The 19,936-nt window shown below is 41.3% G+C and overlaps 1 protein-coding gene across 1 annotated transcript in view; it reads right to left on the reverse strand.

The window, feature by feature from the left end:
* MTUS2 (microtubule associated scaffold protein 2) overlaps positions 1–19,936 on the reverse strand; it is a 251,169-nt gene that overhangs the window by 31,369 nt on the left and 199,864 nt on the right. The window contains exons 6-8 of the mRNA XM_042014068.1: positions 16,516–16,677; positions 8,148–8,246; positions 2,865–3,073 (exon numbers count right to left, since the gene is read on the reverse strand). Coding sequence (XP_041870002.1) covers positions 2,865–3,073; positions 8,148–8,246; positions 16,516–16,677 — 470 coding nt within the window. The remainder of the gene's footprint in view (positions 1–2,864; positions 3,074–8,147; positions 8,247–16,515; positions 16,678–19,936) is intronic.

The raw sequence follows: 19,936 nt of genomic DNA on the forward strand, positions 1-19,936 counted from the left end.
TTATGTAATCTTAAAGCACTCAAAGCAACTGCTGGTGTGGTCCAACACTCTTTATTACATACAGCACTCTCTTTCTACAGCTAAGTATGTCTGCTGGACCACTTGCATTGGTGCTTTCCCCAGCTTTGGAGAAGGAAGAGAAACAGTGTGAGCAAGACAAGAGAGCCATGGGCATGGGCAGACTCCTACCTGCATGTAAAACACTGGTCCTTGGGTTGTCATTAGGACTCATTCCTGTCCTCACTGTGTAGGAGCATGTTTTCCAACAGAATTCAGGTCCAAATCTGAGAAAAATCTATGTTTTGAACACTATTTTGTTGTGATTTAAGGAGAAAGAGACATTGGACCCAAGTGATTATCAGCCCAAAAGAGGCTCCCGAGTACCAAGATAGGGTTGGGCCCTCTGCTAAACAGAGTGGAACTGCCAGCGGGTCAAAACAGCCCCAAATTTCTCTGGAATATGGCCACACCTTTTTCTTGAATGAGTGTTTTTCCTTTGCCACACTGCAGTTCCACTCAGACCTCAACCATTTTGCCTGCAGGGTTCTCAGAAACAAACACACACAACTCTTATTATTTTTATAATGTGAAAAGTTTTTTTTTCCCCATACTGCCCTAACTCAAAGCCAGCCAACTCAATTTTGCTCAAGCTTTCAGACAATAAAGCCATCTCAGAAGATGTCTACAGATTGTATTTTTGAATGACACTCAAAAACTTGTCTGTGTCTGTGTTGCAAGACAACTGACTGTCCAGTTACACAACTGCTTGAGTAGTCCCAGGCTGTCCCACTGTATGCAAGCTCTCGACTTAAGCATTGAATTTAGGAGTGCAGCAGCCTTACTACTCCCTGGAAGTCTCAGATGGGACAGGCAAGTAACTCAAGCAGAAATTCAGGACTTTGGTGCTTTAAATAATCTTCATGAAGTGTTCACCTGCCTGCATGCACTAAAAATGGAGCCTAAAGCAACCACACTCCTAAAGGAGGTACCACACCTGGGTGGATCTGAAAAAAATCAACACCTAATCCTGCCCAAACCTGAAGGTGCCTGAAGTCGACAGGTGTATTATTTTTCACCTTCAGGCACTCAGAGGGGCATTACTGCAATCCCCAGCTGGCCTGATAATACAGAGGAGCTGGGTACATGAGGTGCAGCTGTGCTTGGCCAGGACTTGGAGAGGATGCTGTTAAATAAAGACACCTGAGTTGTCCAATTTAGGAGGCATTTTCAGGACAGATCCAACATGAGCCAACAGAATGACAGTCATCTCAAAGCTTAGTTGCAGCAGCTGTTCTCATTTAAAACATATCCAGAGGAGATGAAGGAGATAAGCCCAAGTTTCCAGGGTTCCTTCAGCAAATTGTGAATGAGGCATGTGATGAAAAATCTCTCCCCAGTGGAAAATGCATAGACAAAGCTGAGCTGACAGTGCTCTGCCCTTTTTTATTTCCCTCTGATTTAAACAAGAATACTCCAAAGTCAGCTCAAAAAAACCCCAAACCCAAAACAAAAAAAAAAAAACCCAACCAAAAAAGCTAAAAAAAACCCAACCAAAAAAAAAAAAATCCAAAAACCCACCCAAAAGTGTTTAGAAATGCTCAGCAAGTCCTGAAATACAGAAATGTCAAGTTGAAAGAAAAATAGAGGGGGGAAATCTCCTGGGAATGTATTTAAAATATTTAGGACATTTTAAAAATTCCCTGTTTTTTCAGTTCAGTGAATCTCCCCCGGCAAGATCAGCTCCTACTTAGGGAACAGTGTGAACTGTGGTTATTTATTCAAAGGTAACCTTTCCCACGAATATAAAATACCCCAAAACTAAATAAAGAATTTCAGAATTTTTAAGATTGATTGAATTTAGGTTTTGTTTTCTTGTTTTTCTTTCTCTCATTTAACACAGAGGATTTATTCTTGTCTCTTCCAAAAGCAGAGAAGGGGGCAATCAAGGGTATTATCCAAACCTTAGGTCCTCCTGCTGGTGATTGTCTGCCTGTTGTACAAAGTAGCTGGGACACCAGCTTAGCCTGGGATGTTGTAAAATATGGGGGATCATGTGAACCAGGCCTGGACCTGAGTGCCCAGCTACATTTCCTAGATCACTAAACAGCTTTTGAAACAAGCAACACTTTCAAGTCTTTCATGGTTATTTTGGTTGTCTTAGAATTTATTTATTTTGACTTGAGTGAATAAACAAGGTTCTCTAATTACCAGCAACATTTTTTTTATGTTCCCTGTACGTGCTGTGCGTAATCTTCTACATGCTGAGAAAATGTTATCCTAACATCTTCAGCAACTGGCAACCCTGTAACAGGGACACTCTGCTTGATTCATGGTGAACAGGAAGAGTAGATAATTATTGAGGGAAATCAAATAGTTTCCTTCATCTAACAATTTTGGTTGCTCACAAGTATTAATATCTCAGTTACACTTTCCATACCAGTGCTAGCAATCAGAGGCTGGGAATTCTAAGTTTCTGCATCTCCTTTACTCCTAAAAATGCCTGCTTATGACAAATACTTCACACAAAATTCTTCCAAGTTCCTGAACTTCTATTTTCAAATACATGGCATCAAATTATTCAACTTACCAGATTGGATGGCATCTACACTTTACACATGGTTCTTCGGCCATCCAATCCCCAAGCTTGGTGACTTGACAGAGGTGTCAGATTTCCTTTGTTATTGCAGATTTTCTTTCTATGATTCTATGAAATTAAAATTCCCTTCTCATAATAAACGTTGTAAAGAAATTACATGCTTTGGTCCCAAGAACAAATTTTCAGTGACTGTGGAATAAATTTTGGCAAGTGGCAGGTGTAAAGACAAAGAATCTTTTCAATGGTATGAAGCACCCATTGCACTTACCTGCCTGAAAAAGTACTGGGTTGTTATAGCAAAGACATCAAAGCCACAGCTGGCCCTCTTAAGCTCATCTTGGATATTGATCAATTGCCGGGACTGCTCATCACACTTTTCCTTCAGTCTCTGAATGAACTGCTTTTCAGTGTCTCGACCCTCTCCTGGTTTGGGGGAGAATCCATTCCTTGGGGTGGTTGGCCTTTGCTTGGGATGTCCTACAAAGGAGAGAAGAAAAGACCATTCAGGAGACTCACTTTTTATGTATAGACATGACCTTTATGTGTTTCTATGGCCTTTGAGACTCATCCCTTCAAAAGAAAAAAACTCAGTCTTTCAAAAAAAAAAAGCAAGAGCCCAGTGAAATATGTTTTTTTAGGGGACAAAGCTCAACGCTTTTTTATCAGTCATGTCACCTCAGGCTCTGAGCCTGAAAGTCTTCTACAAGTTGGGGAGAGCTGTCCTAAGAGAGTATCACTGAGAACTGAGGTTGTTGGAGGAAGGAATCACCTCACCTCTGCTAGACATCTAGAAGAACGGAGGTCTGCATCTTGATGTGTGATGCTGGACTCTCTTGAATGGCAGTGAGAGAAATGGGCACTTCCAGGTCAGGATTCACCTTATCTTATTGTGGATGTGGAAAACAGCTAGAATGACATTTATACTCTACACATGGTTTCTTTGTCCACATGAACCCCCAGCTTGGTGACTCGACGGAGGTGCCAGTTTTCCTTTGCCTTTGCAGATTTCATTTAGCCTCTGAACAGAACAATGTGGGGCTGGAGCTGTCCCTCTCTGAATGCAAACACCCCATGGATATCAGGATATCACTATTACTTTCTACCTTGAGAGCTCCCCTTGCTCTCACCTTTACAACATGTCTAAAATTGCAGCACTTAGCAGGTTTGTACTGAAGTGCCACCAAATGCCACACAATGCACAAGAGTTACATCACTGGCTCTGCGTGGCTGCTCTCTCAGCATCATCGACCACACCAGAATCACTACACAGTTTGCTTGTTCAGGCCCAGACAGACTCTGGCTCCTCTGGTGTGCTCCAAGTTGGCTTGAAGCAAGCCTGATGCTGTACAAAGATGTGAAAGCACTAGTGTAGCTTGAGTTCAGGGTATCAGCACAAATACTGTGTCATATTCATATCAATGGCACAAGAACTAAAGCTTACTCATGATAAGCCACTTTAGGGCAGTGAGGGTTTTTCCTCAGTTCACATCCTGCTTGAGTCAACTATCCATTTCTGTGGATATACCCAGTTATGAGGACGAAGCAAGAAGGGCCATTGTCCTGGTAGCATCGGGCTGCTCAAGCCACTGCTCGGAAAATCTGTTTTGTCTTTACCTTCTCTGCTTTCTGAGAACTCTCCTCTGCAAACATTTATGGCCAGCTGGGCATCACCTTTGCACAGCTTACTGAATTTTTTTGCCACCCTCAGTCTTTTTTGCTACCCTTTTGCTACCCCTCGGCTGATGCTCTTTAGCTCATTCCTGAATACTGGCCAGGGACCTCTGGTCTTCCACAGATCCTCCCATTTTTCTCCAGCTTTTAGCCTAGAAGCTGAAGTCAGTAAGAAAGAGGGAGAAAATATGAGTCAGACATCTTTATCCCACGTGTTACTAGAGATGGTGGACGTGCATCTGGAACATTTCTGTGTTAGTAGAAAAGGATGTGTATGCAAGAATATGAAAAAAATAGAGAGTTTGTAATTTTATCGCCTTGTAGTATACAGTCCCTGAGAAACAACACAGTAGCCATGTCTACAACCAGTCTCCAGCAATCATGTAATAGGGGACAGTCTTCTGCTGTGAATAGTACCTATCCCTTCCCTAAAAAGCCACAGAACCCTTCCACAGAGACGCCTCTGAAGGTACGAATCTGAGCCAATTTGTAAAGTAGAGCATTACAAATTCCAGAGGTAATTTTGTCAGATGTGCTTCAGATCTTTTAGATCTTTAAGACTCTGGTCTGGGTGTGCAAATAGGTCCTTTAGGGCAATTTTACTAGATCAGGCAGGGAAACAGTATGGCTTCCCCAGAGCAATACCCCAGGAGTGTATTCCTACTTTTTCAGATCCCCAGGCTTGTGTGCAGCCATTGGGTGCACATCTTCCATCTTGCTGAGCTACGTCCTGGCTCCAGGCTAAGCTTACAGGGAGCCAGCTCCAGCAGAGATGCTCCCTCAGGTCTGCAGGCATCTCATGGTGCAACTGCAAAGAGCCACAAGTGCAAAAAAACCCTTTGAAACTCTTTGTGTCCATGACTTGCATTTGTGAAAAAGAATATCATGTTCTGCAGCATCAAAACTAATGCCATGTTGTTGGAAGACTTAAATAATACAACACAAGGAGTTTTTGTCATTAACAGAGTTCAACCAGCATAGCTATTGCCCTCTATCCATTTTTATGTCACTTAAAGCCTGGCAACCTTTTTGTGCAGTAATGGTTTTTTCTTACCAATTTTTCCATTCATATCAAGGGGCTCTTAACTGTACAGTAGGTAATACCACAAAATAAGAAATTCATAAAAACAACAGCCATAAATATCTGTCTTTTTAGTATAAAAAAATCTTGGGTTGTTTAAGAAGGACAGTGATGTTACAACAGAAGGCTTAGGGAGAAGTGTAGGGGAAAGCCCTTGAAATCAGTTCAGTTTTAATTAAAACAGAAACCCATCAGGTTGCTTGCATCTTTCTAGCCTTCCTGTTAGCTGGAAGATTTGAAGTGCACATCTCTGTGTTGTCCTTGTCAGTATTATAAGCTGTCCTTGTAAATTAAACGGTGCTATTCTCCTCAGGGATAAATCTGAATTTCTCGGTTCATTTGGGTCTGAAAGGCAGCTTACTAAGCTTATTCCACCATTGATGTCTCTCTTCTGTTGCTCTGCACAAAACAGGGTATATATTAATGATGCTGGCCCTGATCCTCAATGTCCTTTTTGCTGATGGTGGGACCAGAGGGGCAGACCCAGTGTGTGCTGAAATCACTGAACCCCTTTGATCCACTTCAAAACTCCCAAGCCTTTTTTATCTAAGTGAGTGTTTGAACTAAGGAGACATGACAAGTATATACTCATAATTAACACTGTTCAGGAGGATTTAGATAGGGAATGCAATTTATTCGCCTTTTAACTGTCCAATTTCCAGCATTTTGGTAAGGAAAGGGAGCAAATTACTTTGAGACAATTGATATCAAGCATTCTGTAGAGTGACAGATGCCAGAAACAGTTGGCACCATTCTAAAATGAAGTGGAAGGAGAGCTCTTGCATCTGTGGACACCTGCTCCTATACACAGATCTCAGGAATAGTACTGCAACAAAGGATAAAATTGAGATCCCTGCAAGACTCTGCATCTCAAAACTCCATTGCAAGTTTTCAGATTCAAGGCTCAAAAAATTTGTGTATAACAGTCGAAAACCAGCACTGATCAAAAGAAACTGAATGTGAGAAGGCCAGTAACAGAGGCAAATACAACCTAGAAAGAGCACTCAGAAATTTTAGAACCTGTTTCATGGCCAGATGTAGCTGTGGTGGAGTTACCTGTGAGATGCATTCTCTCCCACTGAAAAGTGTAAATGATGCAGGAGTTTGTGATTCTGACAGAGGAAAGGCTGTTACTGCCCCTTAGCACCAGCTACACTCTGTGTCCTCTTCAAAGGCTGCTTTGACTATTTTTTGAAATAGTTAAGTAGGTGAAAAAATTGTCATTATTGCTTTGTTATTGCTGTAATTATTTCAAAGAATGCCAAAGGCTACTCTAAAAAAAATAAATTAAGATGAGGTTTATTTTCCTACTTGATCCTTACAGTGATAAACAAATTTAGATTGCCTTAATTGCACACAACCAAGCTGAACAAATTCTAAATCAGTCTGATGGATGGAGGTTAGTACTCAGCCTCTCACTAGAATGAAGAAAACTTTGAGGCCTCATGAATTGGATATGCCAAAACTTTAAGCCCTGAAAATTATTAAGTCACCTGTGGAAATGCAGACCTCCTTAAGACAATACAAATACACTTTACAAACATTCCTGTGTTCCATTTTGCTTTGTAATCCTAGTGGAAGCAAATCAGCTATGCTGTAACATGCTGCTACAGCCACAATCAGTGCTGATGCTTAAAACTGGACTCCCACTGTTATAAACACTGGTGAGCTTCTGGTCTGGCAGTCTCTGCAACAAATTCTTTGGACCTCTCTGTGATCTCACCAGGTGCAAAATAGCCTGTAAATTATATGACTCAGAGGACAGTGTTAAGTTCATCTTTTTACTCTAATATCTTTGTAAGGAGAAGAATTTTGTGTCCTGTTGGTGCCTGGGAAGATTAAATTTAACCTTCAGTTTTCTTGATTTTGTTGGTTGAGAAGGAGAAGAGTAGGGATTGAGTCTAGTAATAATGGAGAGACTCTTGGTGCAAGTTATAGGAGCTGGAGAGCCGATCTACATGCTTTTACATTTTGCCACCAAATGAAGCAACATGGGGTTCTATCCCCCACACCTATAACTCAAGTATGATACATCTGTAGAGATGATGTTTTAGGTATTCAAGCAGTGTCTGAAAAACGACGCAACAGAAGATAAACTGCAAGCACAATGAAATCGGTGAGACCACGCGTGCTCATTTCAGAAGCATTTAGATCAGCCAAAGGCCAGCCTCACAAAAGCCTTTAGGCACCTTATCCATTTGTTAATGTACATTTAGTAGACATAAATAGACACAAGTCCTCTTCATTTCAGTAAACAAAAAAACGTATTCTTCAGAAATGTTAAAACCATGTGTTTGTGCCCAATATTGAGGGATAAGTTGACAACATCCCAATAGCACTTTGAAGGCTATTTCTATAGATAATCCCTTTTCCAGTTATGCATAGAAATAGCCCAGGAAATTTAGTCCCTCTGCATAAAAGTAAGAATAGATTCTGAGCAACACACTATCACTCCAGGCAATTGTCTGAGGTGTATTTTATTTTGCTATATCTATCTGTTCTCTTTTTATGTAATAAAATTGGAATGATTAAAAAAATGTTCCTGTGCCCTTAAACACATAATAGCAACAACTCTTTGTTTTGAGGGAGAGATGATTGCATGGTTATAACAAAGAGAACAAAAGTCTATTCAGCTCATGCATTGGTATGATAAAGCCTGCTGCAGCCAGCTTAATGAACCTTGGACACAATCAATCCTCATTTAACAATAGCAGGTCTCAGATTTGAGTGTGTTAACAAGAGATGCAAATCAACAAGTTTAAATCTTTCCTGAAGCAGTGCTTTCAGGTTCATAAATACCTGGTGAGTGGAGTTTTGTGGCTGTTACTGCTGATTTCTTAGGGGATGAGACAGCTGGTCTGCTAGCATCCTGATCTTTTTGTACTTCTTTCTTCACACCTGTTTTAGAAAAAATCAAAGATAGAAAGACATCTGGTTTATAATTCTGTTCATAACTATGCAGAACTATATCACTAAGATACATACCAAAATGGCAAAATTAAGTATTTCACCAATTCACATCCTGGGCTCTGCACAGAATGATGCTACACAGCACTTCTGGGTTGGATGCCAACCTGCCATGTCTGCAACCACAACAGTGTACACGTGGCTGAGCTGACATTCACAGCACTAAAGAAGGACAAAAGAAGGCCTTACACACTATATTGGCTTTCCAGTCATCTGCCCCATGACAAATGTCATTAAGGCATGAATAGCTACACAGGTAACCCATCCTATCTGTTTTAAGTGCTGGGTTCTGTCTCTTTACCTTGCTGTGCAACCTCATTCTGGGCTGCAGGAGAAGTGGAATAGGTGGAACAGTGCAAAGCTGACTGAAGTTACCTGCAAGTCCCTGCCCTGTCACCTTTTCCTGTAAGGAAGCTGCCTTTTCTGGAGACCAGCTTTCCCAAGATGGTCTCATGTAGGCAAGAGAGAGGCTTGAGCCAGAAGCAGGCAGGACGTGTCGGAGCTGTGCTGGATGTGGCTGCCCAGACACATGAGAGTGGGTCTCTGCCTGTGCAGTTAAGTCAGGCAGGGACAGAGGTGGGCAAGCACATTCAGTGCACAAACCTGCAAGACACTATGCCAGTGTGGGATGAAACAGGGCATGGAATATTTCAGAGAGAGGTAACTCAGTGTCCGTTATTATTCATCCCACCACTGGAGCTCTCTGGTTAAGGCCTCGGGATGGTCTGCCAGCTGTCAAAGTTCTGCAGTCAGAGACTGCCTCTTGTACCAGGGAGTTACAACTTCCCTGGAAAGCCAGAGCGGCCACCCAAGCTCAGCTCCTCCTGCCCACCCACAGCTCCCATCAAAATAGCTCTGGGGACCATGCTGAGTGCAGTAACACGAGGTCCTGCCCTGCTTGTTTGACCATGGTGTGACAGTCACAGACACAGGACTTCAAGCAGAAAACATTCATCAAAGAAGTAAGGAGAAAGAGCAATAAAAAGCAAAACCCTGAGACAATAATGTATTTTCCTGCTTGCTTTCCTTTTTTAAACCATTAGTGTTTGTTGAGGGCTGCATTTTAGCCTGAAGAACTGTGTCACAGCTGTGGATACACTGGAAAAACAGAGAGATTTAAGGCAAACGACTTGTTCTAGAGGGAAAATAAAGTTTGTGTTATTAACTTTCCCCTCTCTCATGAGTGTGTTCACAGACATCTTACAGGAAAATGTCCCACAGAATCTGAACGATCTGAAGCAGAAAAATAAAATCAGATTTTCTTGGTGGTGCCTAATGACTGGTAGTCCAAAAGCTAACACTATCTTCCATTTTGCTTAATGCAAATGTGACCTGGCTTTTTCAACAGTGTAGAAAAATGACAATTTTATATGGGGATCATAATCTTCAGGGACACTTACTGGTTTACTAGTTTCTCTCCAAAGCCACACCTAGTCACAGCTGCAGTATTAGGTTTATTTCTGATGCCTCATTCACCTTTCCACTTCTGTCTGCATCAGGACTTGCATGCAGAGAGCTGCAGATACAGCATTTGCCACGCACCAGAAGCTGAGCTGCATAATTTCTAGCTCCATCTCTCAGCATTTGCTTGCAGAGTGCTTCTGGAAAGAGCACATGCACCTGCATGTCCAACTGTTTATGGGAGGGAAGCACAGCACAAGTTCTAAAACCTTCTTTGACTCTCTTCCACTGTTCATAGGCAATCACACCACCAGTTGTCAGGGGCTGGTAAAGACTGAACACTTCCTCATACCTTTACTTTTGTCCCACTCCATTTTCTCTGTTCATAAATACAAAATATTGAAGCTATGATTCTCATTTGTGATTAGTACTTTTCACAGTGAAGTGACTGAAGATAGAAATTGCCTGTGCCTGCCCCCTATTACACTGTGCTTTACTACAGAGTAGGACATAAAATAAGTTTATGGTGCCTTTTCATTACTAAGGACCAACCTGAGATGGCAGCTGGGAGACAAAACCAGGGCTTGTTTTATAAGATGTAGGTTATATAGTTACAGATTCAAGCATTACTTTGTCATGGTAATAAGGCTTTGGCTTTTCTGGGGCTTTCAAAATAAAAATATAATGCACAAATGGGCCATACACTGAGCTCCTCCATAAATTTTGCTATGCCAGATGCCAAACACAGGCAGTGGTAGAGAAAAGTGTGTGCTTTCCTTAGGCATGTAAATAATTAACTACTTTTGGTTTTGAGACATTTTCAGTGAGGACCCCTGGGGAGTTCATTCAGCCCCTTGACCTTAAGCACAAAACGAGAAACAATTCCCCAGTTAGAGCTTGGTTGAAAGAGAACAGAGCAAAGAAGCCCAGAATTTTGCAGAGGGCAAGTCAGGGTCTGTGGAGAGCAGTGGGAGTTGTGCATGGGTGCTGGCCAGCAGGGGCAGCTGCATGGGGGACGGAGACCAGCAGATAGAAGGTGCAAACAGGTATCTAGGCAAGGAAAGATAAGTAGGACTAATAACAAGGACGATTAGTGCCCTTGTTCAGTTTACAAGACCAGGAGAGCTCCTAGGTCTGGTGGAGCAGCAGTGCAGCAAGCGCGCACATGAGGAGGGGTTGTGCTGCAAGGGAAGAGCCAGTACCCAGCACAGCCTTGCTGGGAAGGAGCCAGGGACAGGGACACAGGGAGCTAGCAATTATTCTCCTTCCTAAGTAGAAGGGCCCTCGTGGCCTCTCTGTGGCCCTCCTTAGAGGAGAGGGATTTAGAAAGCACACAGCAGGCAAAAGGAAGGACAGTCTGCGGGAACAAACTGTTAGCGTTTTGCTAAGCTCCTCACCCACAGGGAAATTTTAGGGGAAGAGCCATCCCTGGCATCAGACCTCATATCAGAGCTTGAGCTGAATGCTTTTCTAAAAATGGGGCTTGTTCTTGTCTTTTGAAACAACAGCTGTTAGTTGGTTAGGAAAACATGTTGATTTATTGCAGGGAAAATAAATTTTTAGATTACAAGTGTTTGGGCTCAGAATTTGTCATTTCACAGAAATATAGAATTTCAGGTTTAAAAAAATCTGAGGGAGAGCACTGGTGTAGTAATTAGCGTAATATGCGGTACCACAGGGTATGGTGCAGCAGGAGGTTATATAGTTTGATCTTTTCTAGCTCGAAGTGCACTAGAAGTAACTCAAAGACTAAAATGCATATAGAAAGTCTGATGCTCCAGGGTAACTCAGGAAAAAAGACAAACATTTTCCAGTTGTTATTACAGGCCCGGACACATGTAAAACCTCTAATCATACTCTGTCATATAGATTTTGAAATGTCAAAAGGTGTTGTATGTGCAATCATGAAATAATAAAAAATACACAAAATTAAATTACAAAAGGAAATTAAGCACCATAAGTGTATATTTCCTGAACATGCACACTGTTTTAATTTTCTTCTAAATTTGTCTTTTATAATGTATATTAAATCTGATCTGGAACAAAATTTACTTCAAATCCTTAGTGTCACTGCCCACATACTGGAAATATGGAATTCCAGTTAGCTCTGTGTTAAATGCCTGTACATTAGCTTTATTCCTGCTGGCTGCATAATCAGGGCTCTTAGCACTGAGTTTCCCAGCAAAAAGCTCCTGGCATAGCAGGAACCACCATTAACTTCCAGGCTTCCTGGAACAGTTTCCAAGGCTCTGCCAACTCCTACCACTGGCAGAGCTCATGCAATGAGAAGCTGTCTTTCTGGTAGCCAGTAATCAAAGCCACAAACTACTAATTTTTATGTGAATCTACATCTCATTTAAGGTTAGACATCTCCCAGTGTTTCCCCTCTTTTAAAAGCTATACTTGTGTAAAGGAATGGATATTTCAGGCCATAAGATAACAATGAGCAGAAATACTTGTTTGTCTCTTCTATTAGTGTGCTTACAACACTTGCTTTAGAAAAAAAGGCCTCTAAACACACAGTTCTGTAAAGGTATTTATATTTCCTAATTAACATACACAGCCTGCTCCAAATGAAACAGAAGGAGCAAATGCAAAATAATTAGAAACACAAGGCAAAGCATTCCAGAAATCACCTAGCAAAATAGCAGATGAACAAAGCCACTGCTCCATTCCCCCAGCAGAGCTGAATTCTAGCCTAGGAACCAGAGCAAAAGACACCTTACCCAAGACATCTTCCCAAGCACTGCAGAATCAGCACTTGTATTTGCCTGTACCTTTTTGAGTCTTCAAAAGCCAGTACAGTGGGATAGGCTTCAATTTGCTTTCATACTTCAGACTGAAAGCATGCTAACAAATTGTACATTGAGTATTTATTCCAAAACAAATCCTACCATGCTGTAGACATCATTAACAATTCAATGGGACTGACTGCATTCAGACGGATTCCAGCTGTTCTCAGGAGTATTTTATAAGTTAACTAATGCAGTCTGCAAGTTAAAAAAAAAACCCAGAAACCCAAGGAAATGTCTTCAGTCACTCACAGACACAGAGAGCCCCTTTGAGCTTTCTTCTGCCTTTCCCCCTGACACCCACGACTAGTCATGTCCTTAGTGAGTAATGACACATCCCTGCATGCATTGTTTGAGACAAAATTAGCAAAGCTGGAAATATGATGGATTCTGTAGAATGAGAGCAGTCTAATTCTCTCTAGAGACTCTCTACTTCCTGTGATCTATGAGACACTGAAAGACTGAATAAATAAGTAGATGTGGAAGAAAGACTGTGTATTTGTTTAAGTAGAAACTGCTAATGCTTGTGCTTTTCCCTTTGTGTTTATTTCAAATTTAAATTAAATGTGATAAGAATAAAAGGACAGTGACTATTTCATTGTCTTGTCTGAAAGCAATTGCCTTGTTGTTGTATTGAAAAAGAAAAGTCTCTTTAGCTGGTGTTTAAAAAAATAAAGGAAAAAATAAACCTGATAAAACTAGTCATTCTTTGGACTGAATAGAAAATCTCAGGGTGATAATTCAGAACATCCAATGCTAGTTGAAGAGTTAAAACAACTACTCCATCCATCTCTTTCTGCCATTTTGCAAGGATCCTATGGCATTTTATTGTCTCTTCCTCACACATTTGTGCTGTGGCATGTTTCAGAGTGGTTCCCAGAAGAGAGGTAGGAAAACCTGCAGTTGAACATCCCACTTTCACCTGCAAGGCAGTGCTGCATATCCCTATGTTCATACGGCAACAGCATGAATGCAACCCACTGCTATTCAGCTTTGAAGGGAAAGTGTTTGCAAGGGGGAACAAAGCAGCAGCAGACTCTTCTCCCTTCATCCCTGCAAGAGCGCTGATGCTCACTCTTCCCCCCTCAGCTGACCTCAGCTCATCCCTCTCCCTCCTGCTGATGTTGTGCTGTCTGGATTTTGCAGAATCTGATCAAAAGAAGCGCATTTTACACTACAAGATTGCTGGTGAGAGCTGAGATAACACTGACCTCCTATTTTTCATCTTGACTGACTGCATTTAACAGCCTGTCCTGTTACATATGATTTACTGGTACTTGTAAAAGCACAGGAATTGACTGGGTGAGTTTTTTGAACAATGCTTTTGATTGTCTTTAATTTAGTGGGCCAAGTAGAAACAAGCTGCTCAAATTAATTCCTTACTGCCACTGTCATTGCACTCAAATCAGGGTATTTCTTCTGGGTGATAACAGTCACTTGTCTGTGACATAAATATTAAATAATAAGCAAGTAGAAATAGGAATCCCATAACACACACACCCCAAAATCTGTAACAGGCCATAGAAAATATGAAATCCCTCAGCTCTCTGATTTCATAGACTGTTGGGTGGCAGGTCCAGCCTTGTGGACAGAACTGAGTCTCTGAACATTGCCTTCTGCTGATATTCCCCCATTTTAAGGGCAATTTAGACCAGAAAATTCCTATATGTATGCTTCAAGTACTATATATTTTCATCAACATCTGTGGAAAGAAGAGGCTTCTATGAATTTCAGAGCTAGTTTACAGTTGCAAAGTTCCTGATGGAGAGCTGCTTTCACCTATTGTTAAACAAAATACGAAGCAATACAGCAATGCCATGTTTTAGTTTGGTTATCACGGTACTTCCCAAAGTAGCAAATATATTTAAGTCAAATTAAAAGGCCTCTTTTTTCTAGTCAAGTATGTACTTTCTTTTCCCTTTTCTATAAATGGACAGACATGTAGGTATAGAAAGGGCTGTGCAATACACTGAAACCTAATTAAGTGCACTCTTCTCATAGACCAGTCGAAAGGCCGTCAGTTCATGCCTGCACAACAATTTGCACGACAACGATCTTCCACTCCTATTGTCCCATGCCAGAATTATTTTTTGATCATCTGAAGCACAGCATCATCGTCTGTCCAGCAGCAGCTAAAGGAGTCAATTTTCATTAATTAAATTTTTAAAAATTTCCTTCATTCCAATTTATTTCACGAGCACTTTTAGTGAAATATCAGGAGTATAATCTCTCTTGAGCAGTTGTGTTTTTATTCTTTTTTTTAAGTGAAAGTTTACAGTTCAGGTGGTCTTCTCAAGTAAGATCTAATACATGAAAGCTTTTGTGTGATTTTTGATGGTTATTTTTGATTCATTAATATAGGTAGATATTTTCATTTGTGAATTAATTTACTACTCACATATAGATAAAATTATGTATGTCTCTGAAATACAATTGTAATTTTTTACATTACCTGATATTGTACTCTTTCAGAAATACTATTTATATTTAAATTACTGCCGTCCTCTTTGTGAAACTCTTTCCTTCTTCCTTTCATAAAATGAGCTGTGTGCAATACACATAGTGCCTGTGCTCCTCAGCTGCAACTGCAGAGTGCTCCAAGCACTTCAGTTTAGTAACTGCAGTGTCTTGCACAGGAGGTTGGTCAGATGCTAAATATATATGCAACATCAAGCCTATAGAAATTACTGTCCAAAGGATACCTAAACAGAAAAATTTACATCCTGTAGGTGTCTCTATCACATTGGGATCTACACCCAGTGTTCATTTGCTATTGCAAGAGAGGCAAGATTAGAATTGCTAAAAAACCCTTGTCTTCATCATTTCTTGATTTATTTCAACCTTTGCTCCTATCAGATACTTGCATTGTGAGGAACCATGACGCTGCTATAATAAAAAAAAAAAAGAAAAAGAAGCAATGAATTGGCCACAGATACATGCTGCTAACTTGGCTCATAAAAAATTAAACCAGGGCATTGGACTAACATAGTTTCTTTTGTTTCTGTCTGTTGTGTATAATAACGACTTCCTAAACTTGTTAGCTGCCCCTGTGTCTGACTGTTTGCATAACACAGATAGGTAACCCTACTTCCATGTTTAGCTTCCTTCCAAAATAAACCAGCCAAGTTTATGACAATAAAATGACTCAGTAATTACTGCGTTATCCCTTCATCCTTATCTTGGCCCATGAACCTTTTATTGTATTTATCTCCCTCTGTTCAGTTGGTTTGGTGGGTATCTGGTGTCCAGCCAAGGTCAAACCACTGCAACAGGTTAATCTATCTTGAAAGCAGGTGACAAGAACTAGCCATTCATAAGGTGTTTGTCTCATATTTTGCACTGACTTTTCCTTCCCAGCTCCATTTGCAGTGTGTTATCAAACCCAATGGAACTTACATAGAAATGAAACACTGTTGAGTAAGAGCCAGCCTGGATAAAATTATTTATTTTGGAATCTAAACTGTTAGGTCTAATCTGAACTTGATGGAACTGGTCATTTAAGTGAATTGGACAGAAGGAGAGTTTAGGCAAGGAAACAAATTGAAAACAAGACCAGGGTTTTTTTTGCTTTATTTGCCTGCCTCCTTCTGCCTCTCTGAGTGAAAAAAAAAGATTGCTCAAACCTAGAGGCCGATATTCTCATCACTGCAAGCCTACCTAGCAATGAATTATCTGCTCAGTGGAATGCTTTGGTCTCTAAAGCAATGCAATGTTTTTAAAAAGCTGCTTGGTGAGAACCAACAATATATACACTAAATCTCTGATATGTGTAGTTAGGGACAGCAAATGCCTTCAAATCCACACATAGCTCACAAAATGAGATTATAGCCGTGTTGTTGACTGTGTTTAAAAGAGACTCCAGTAAATGGAGTCCAAGTCAGCACACTGGCAATGGGCCCAGGGATGGCATGAAAATTAACTAAAAGCAAGCAGTAAAACAGCATCACAGCAAGATTTTTGCATTTCTTGGCTTAACACAGGTGGTGTTTTAAGTTTGGAGCACTTACCAGCAGGTGCTGTGGCAGTTTTTGGTGCTGGCAGCAAGCTCCTGCGTGAAGTCGCTGTGCTGCTCGATATCTGCGTCGTGCTCTTGCTGCTCCCCTTGGGAACCTCTTTGGAAGGTGCAGACACCCTAGGGGTGGTCTGCTCTTCATTTCCGAAGCTGGAACCTGCAGGAGACCAGAATTACACTAATTATAAGTCCATAAAAAATATATGTGAACTGTGGCATACAGACCGAACTTCTATCAGCAATTACGATCTACAAAGACACGTTCTCACTGCACCTTGGGCTAAGTTACATGGACTTTCTCCAAGACAAACCTTTAGGTAGAAATAAAGAGTTCCCAACAACTTACTTAAATGCCAAGTCTTGGCAGCTGTTAGAGTCTGATTCCAACAGGAACTTAAGACCTCCTCTTGGTCTAGCTCTGTAAAGGTATGTGGGTACAATGCTCATAAAGAAACAAAGGAATTCCTAAATATCTGGGTGGACAAGTTGTTTATGGTTTTGTAGCTGCTACAGGAGCCACACCACACATTCACCCTATCACTTGGAAGCTGCTGGTGTTTGAAATAAAGCGGAATACCAAGGCTCAGCGGTGCAAAGTTCCAAATTCTCTTGCTCAGGTGGGATTTCCCACAGAGTCCCTCATCACACTGAGACATTTGAATAATAAGATAAAAAACAAAGGAAAAATTCTGCCTTAACTCTCACATCCACTTCAATCATATTCTCATAACAAATATTAGGTTGCTAAGTTTTCCACCTTATATTGACCTCTTTCAAAACTTTTAATGGGTCTGGTTTCCTCCTGAACTTGCCATCTAGGGAATGATGACATCCTAGATTCCTTGTAGACATAAGGAAAACAATATTTTCTTAACATTTGAGAAAGGCAAAGTTGGAGTATTGTTTTTACCTATCTGTCTACAAAGCCTAAGAGGAGCAAAAGATTACAGCAGATCTGGACTTGGACATTTGCAAAAGAATGAACATTTTGTTTGAAGAAACAAGAGGAGATAGTGGCAAGAAATACAAAGGATGTCAGAAAAGGCCTATGATTTTTATTTCAATTGTTTTACAAAGATACAATATTATATTGGTTAGGTACTGCCTGCAGGAAAATGACAGCATTATCTGAATAACTGGCATGTCCAAGTCTCCAGTATTTTTAAGACACAGGCTTCTTGAAAGTGTGCAAGTAAAGGAGAGATTTCATTTTTGCCTTTTTTACTGAAAATCTACTAGAAAAAAAAAAAGCAGGTTGGAAAAGAAAATCCTCTTTTCTGATACAGGAAGAATACACCTTTTGGCTCTGAGAAAACAGCTTTAAGTTTTTCTGTGCCTTTGAAGCTGCTTGCACATAAGTCTTAATTTGAAGTGTGTATCTGCAGTATAAATGGACTTCTACAAACATATTTGACCTTTCTCAAGCCACATTAAAAATTCAGACAAAACAGTGTAGTGTTCCTCTATGCAGGAACAGAAAGACCTGAAGCATTGGTCACCTTTACACAGCTGTGCACATAACAACCCCTCAGCACATCAGGTCAGTGTTGAATAGCCAAAATACATGGATTTTTCACCTGTGTAACATTTATGTTACATTTATGTGCTGAATTATCTGCTGACAAACACTGCTGACTTCTGTAAAGTCACAACCGCAGACAACCTGGCCCAGCCTAGCCCCGTCTCCTCTGCAGCTGTGCACGAGGACATCTCTTCTGGCAGGTGCCAGGGAATGCTGCAGCATGTGTGTCCACCTCAGGCTGTCTGCATCACACTCCTGAAGCTATTCCTGAAGTGGTCTGATATATATGCTTACACAGGCAGTTTGGGTAGCACCACTTGTAGAAAGTTTTTTCTCTTTCTTCAGCTATTTTTTTTTGTACGTTTCAGTTGCAGAAGCACTAACCTTGAAGATTAAAGTATTATTATTTGCAGAGAAATGCTGTTCAAGTGTTCTTTAATGGAAACCCGTTATTCTCAGTTGCAAAATGTATTATACGAGAACATTTCGCCTCTCAAATCTGACCAAATGGAAGCAATTCCCTCATTGAAGTACAAGCCCAGGGGAGTTACATAACCTCTTATTAAAAAACAAATTAAAAAGTTTTCCTAGGTATTGAAGATGAAGTGCTGCCAGCTACAAACAGTTTTTCTGTCTAAAACACAGCATAAGAGATCTCCTAATTCCTTAAATGAGTGGGTGAGAAAGCTGACAAACATGGCCTCATAGGATCCCTGGATCAGAAATGCCAGAGCCTGGAGAGAACCGGCCACACACCTTGTGCTGTGGCTGGACAAGCCCTTCCAGTGAAAAATACAAGGAAAAAAAGCAATACAGCTTTTGATCTTTTATTAAGAAATGGACTCAGGGAGCTGAGCTGCATCACTGAGCTGGGTGTCTTGAGGCCCCAGGGCCAGCCTGCACCAGGGGGACCAGGGCTGCTCTGTATCAGGCACAGATGCTTCCCGAAATGGACCCACCACAGGGCACAGCCTGTCCTGTCAGCCAAGAGGGAATGTATTTAAGAAAGGGTAAAACAGTGCCCTGTAGTGAGCAGTGAGGGAAAAACTGTGAGGCTGAGAGGGAGCAGGTGTTCCCTAAGGACCCTGGAGAAGACCATGGGGAAGCAGGTATTTCCCTGCAGCTTGTGGAAAGGACAGTGGCGGAGCAGATATTCACACTGCAGCCCATGGAGAACTCCACACTGACACAGGTGGACATGGCCCAAAGGAAGCTGCATCCATGGAGAGCCCTCACAGAAACAGGGCTCTGGAAGAAGCTGTGGTCCCCGGACATGAGAACCGTGCTGGAGCAGGTTTGTCCTGAGGGACAGCAGCCCTGGGTAAAGACCCATGCAGGAGCAGGAAGAAGTGTGAGATGGAAGAAATGACAGAGAGGAACTGTAATGAACTGACTGATACCCCCATTCTCCTCCCACTGCGCTGCTCAATGGGGATATGGGATGGAGGAGGCAGAGGACTTGGGAAGGGAGAAGTGAAGTTGAGACTGGAAAAAGGGGGTGTAGGAAAGCTGTTTTAGTTTTTTGTTTTGTCTTTGTTTCACACCTTTCAACTCTACTTTAATTGTTAATATACTAAAATTTTTTCCAAGTCAAGTTTGTTTTGCCTGTGACAGCAGCTAGTAAGTGATCTCCATGTCTTTATCTCTACCTGTGGTCTTATTCACCTTATTTTCTTTCTTGTCCTGTAGAGGAGGTGAGATAGTGAGACAGCAGCAGGGTGGGTGCCTGGCAGCCAGCCAAGGTCAACTCACCAAAGCAATATCAATACACCCAGGATTTGAGATAAGGCCAATGTTTAACTTAAGAGACATTATGTCCCACTTTGCTCTTCACTCATAGATGGAGATCTGAAAGAGACAGTGGGATACAGCAACACATGCGTGTATAACATGC

The sequence above is a fragment of the Corvus kubaryi genome, unplaced genomic scaffold (genome assembly GCF_017639235.1).
Source record: "Corvus kubaryi isolate FWS band 111438036 unplaced genomic scaffold, C.kubaryi_AGA036_p1.0 split1-65, whole genome shotgun sequence".
In the NCBI taxonomy this organism is placed as follows: Eukaryota; Metazoa; Chordata; class Aves; order Passeriformes; family Corvidae; genus Corvus; species Corvus kubaryi.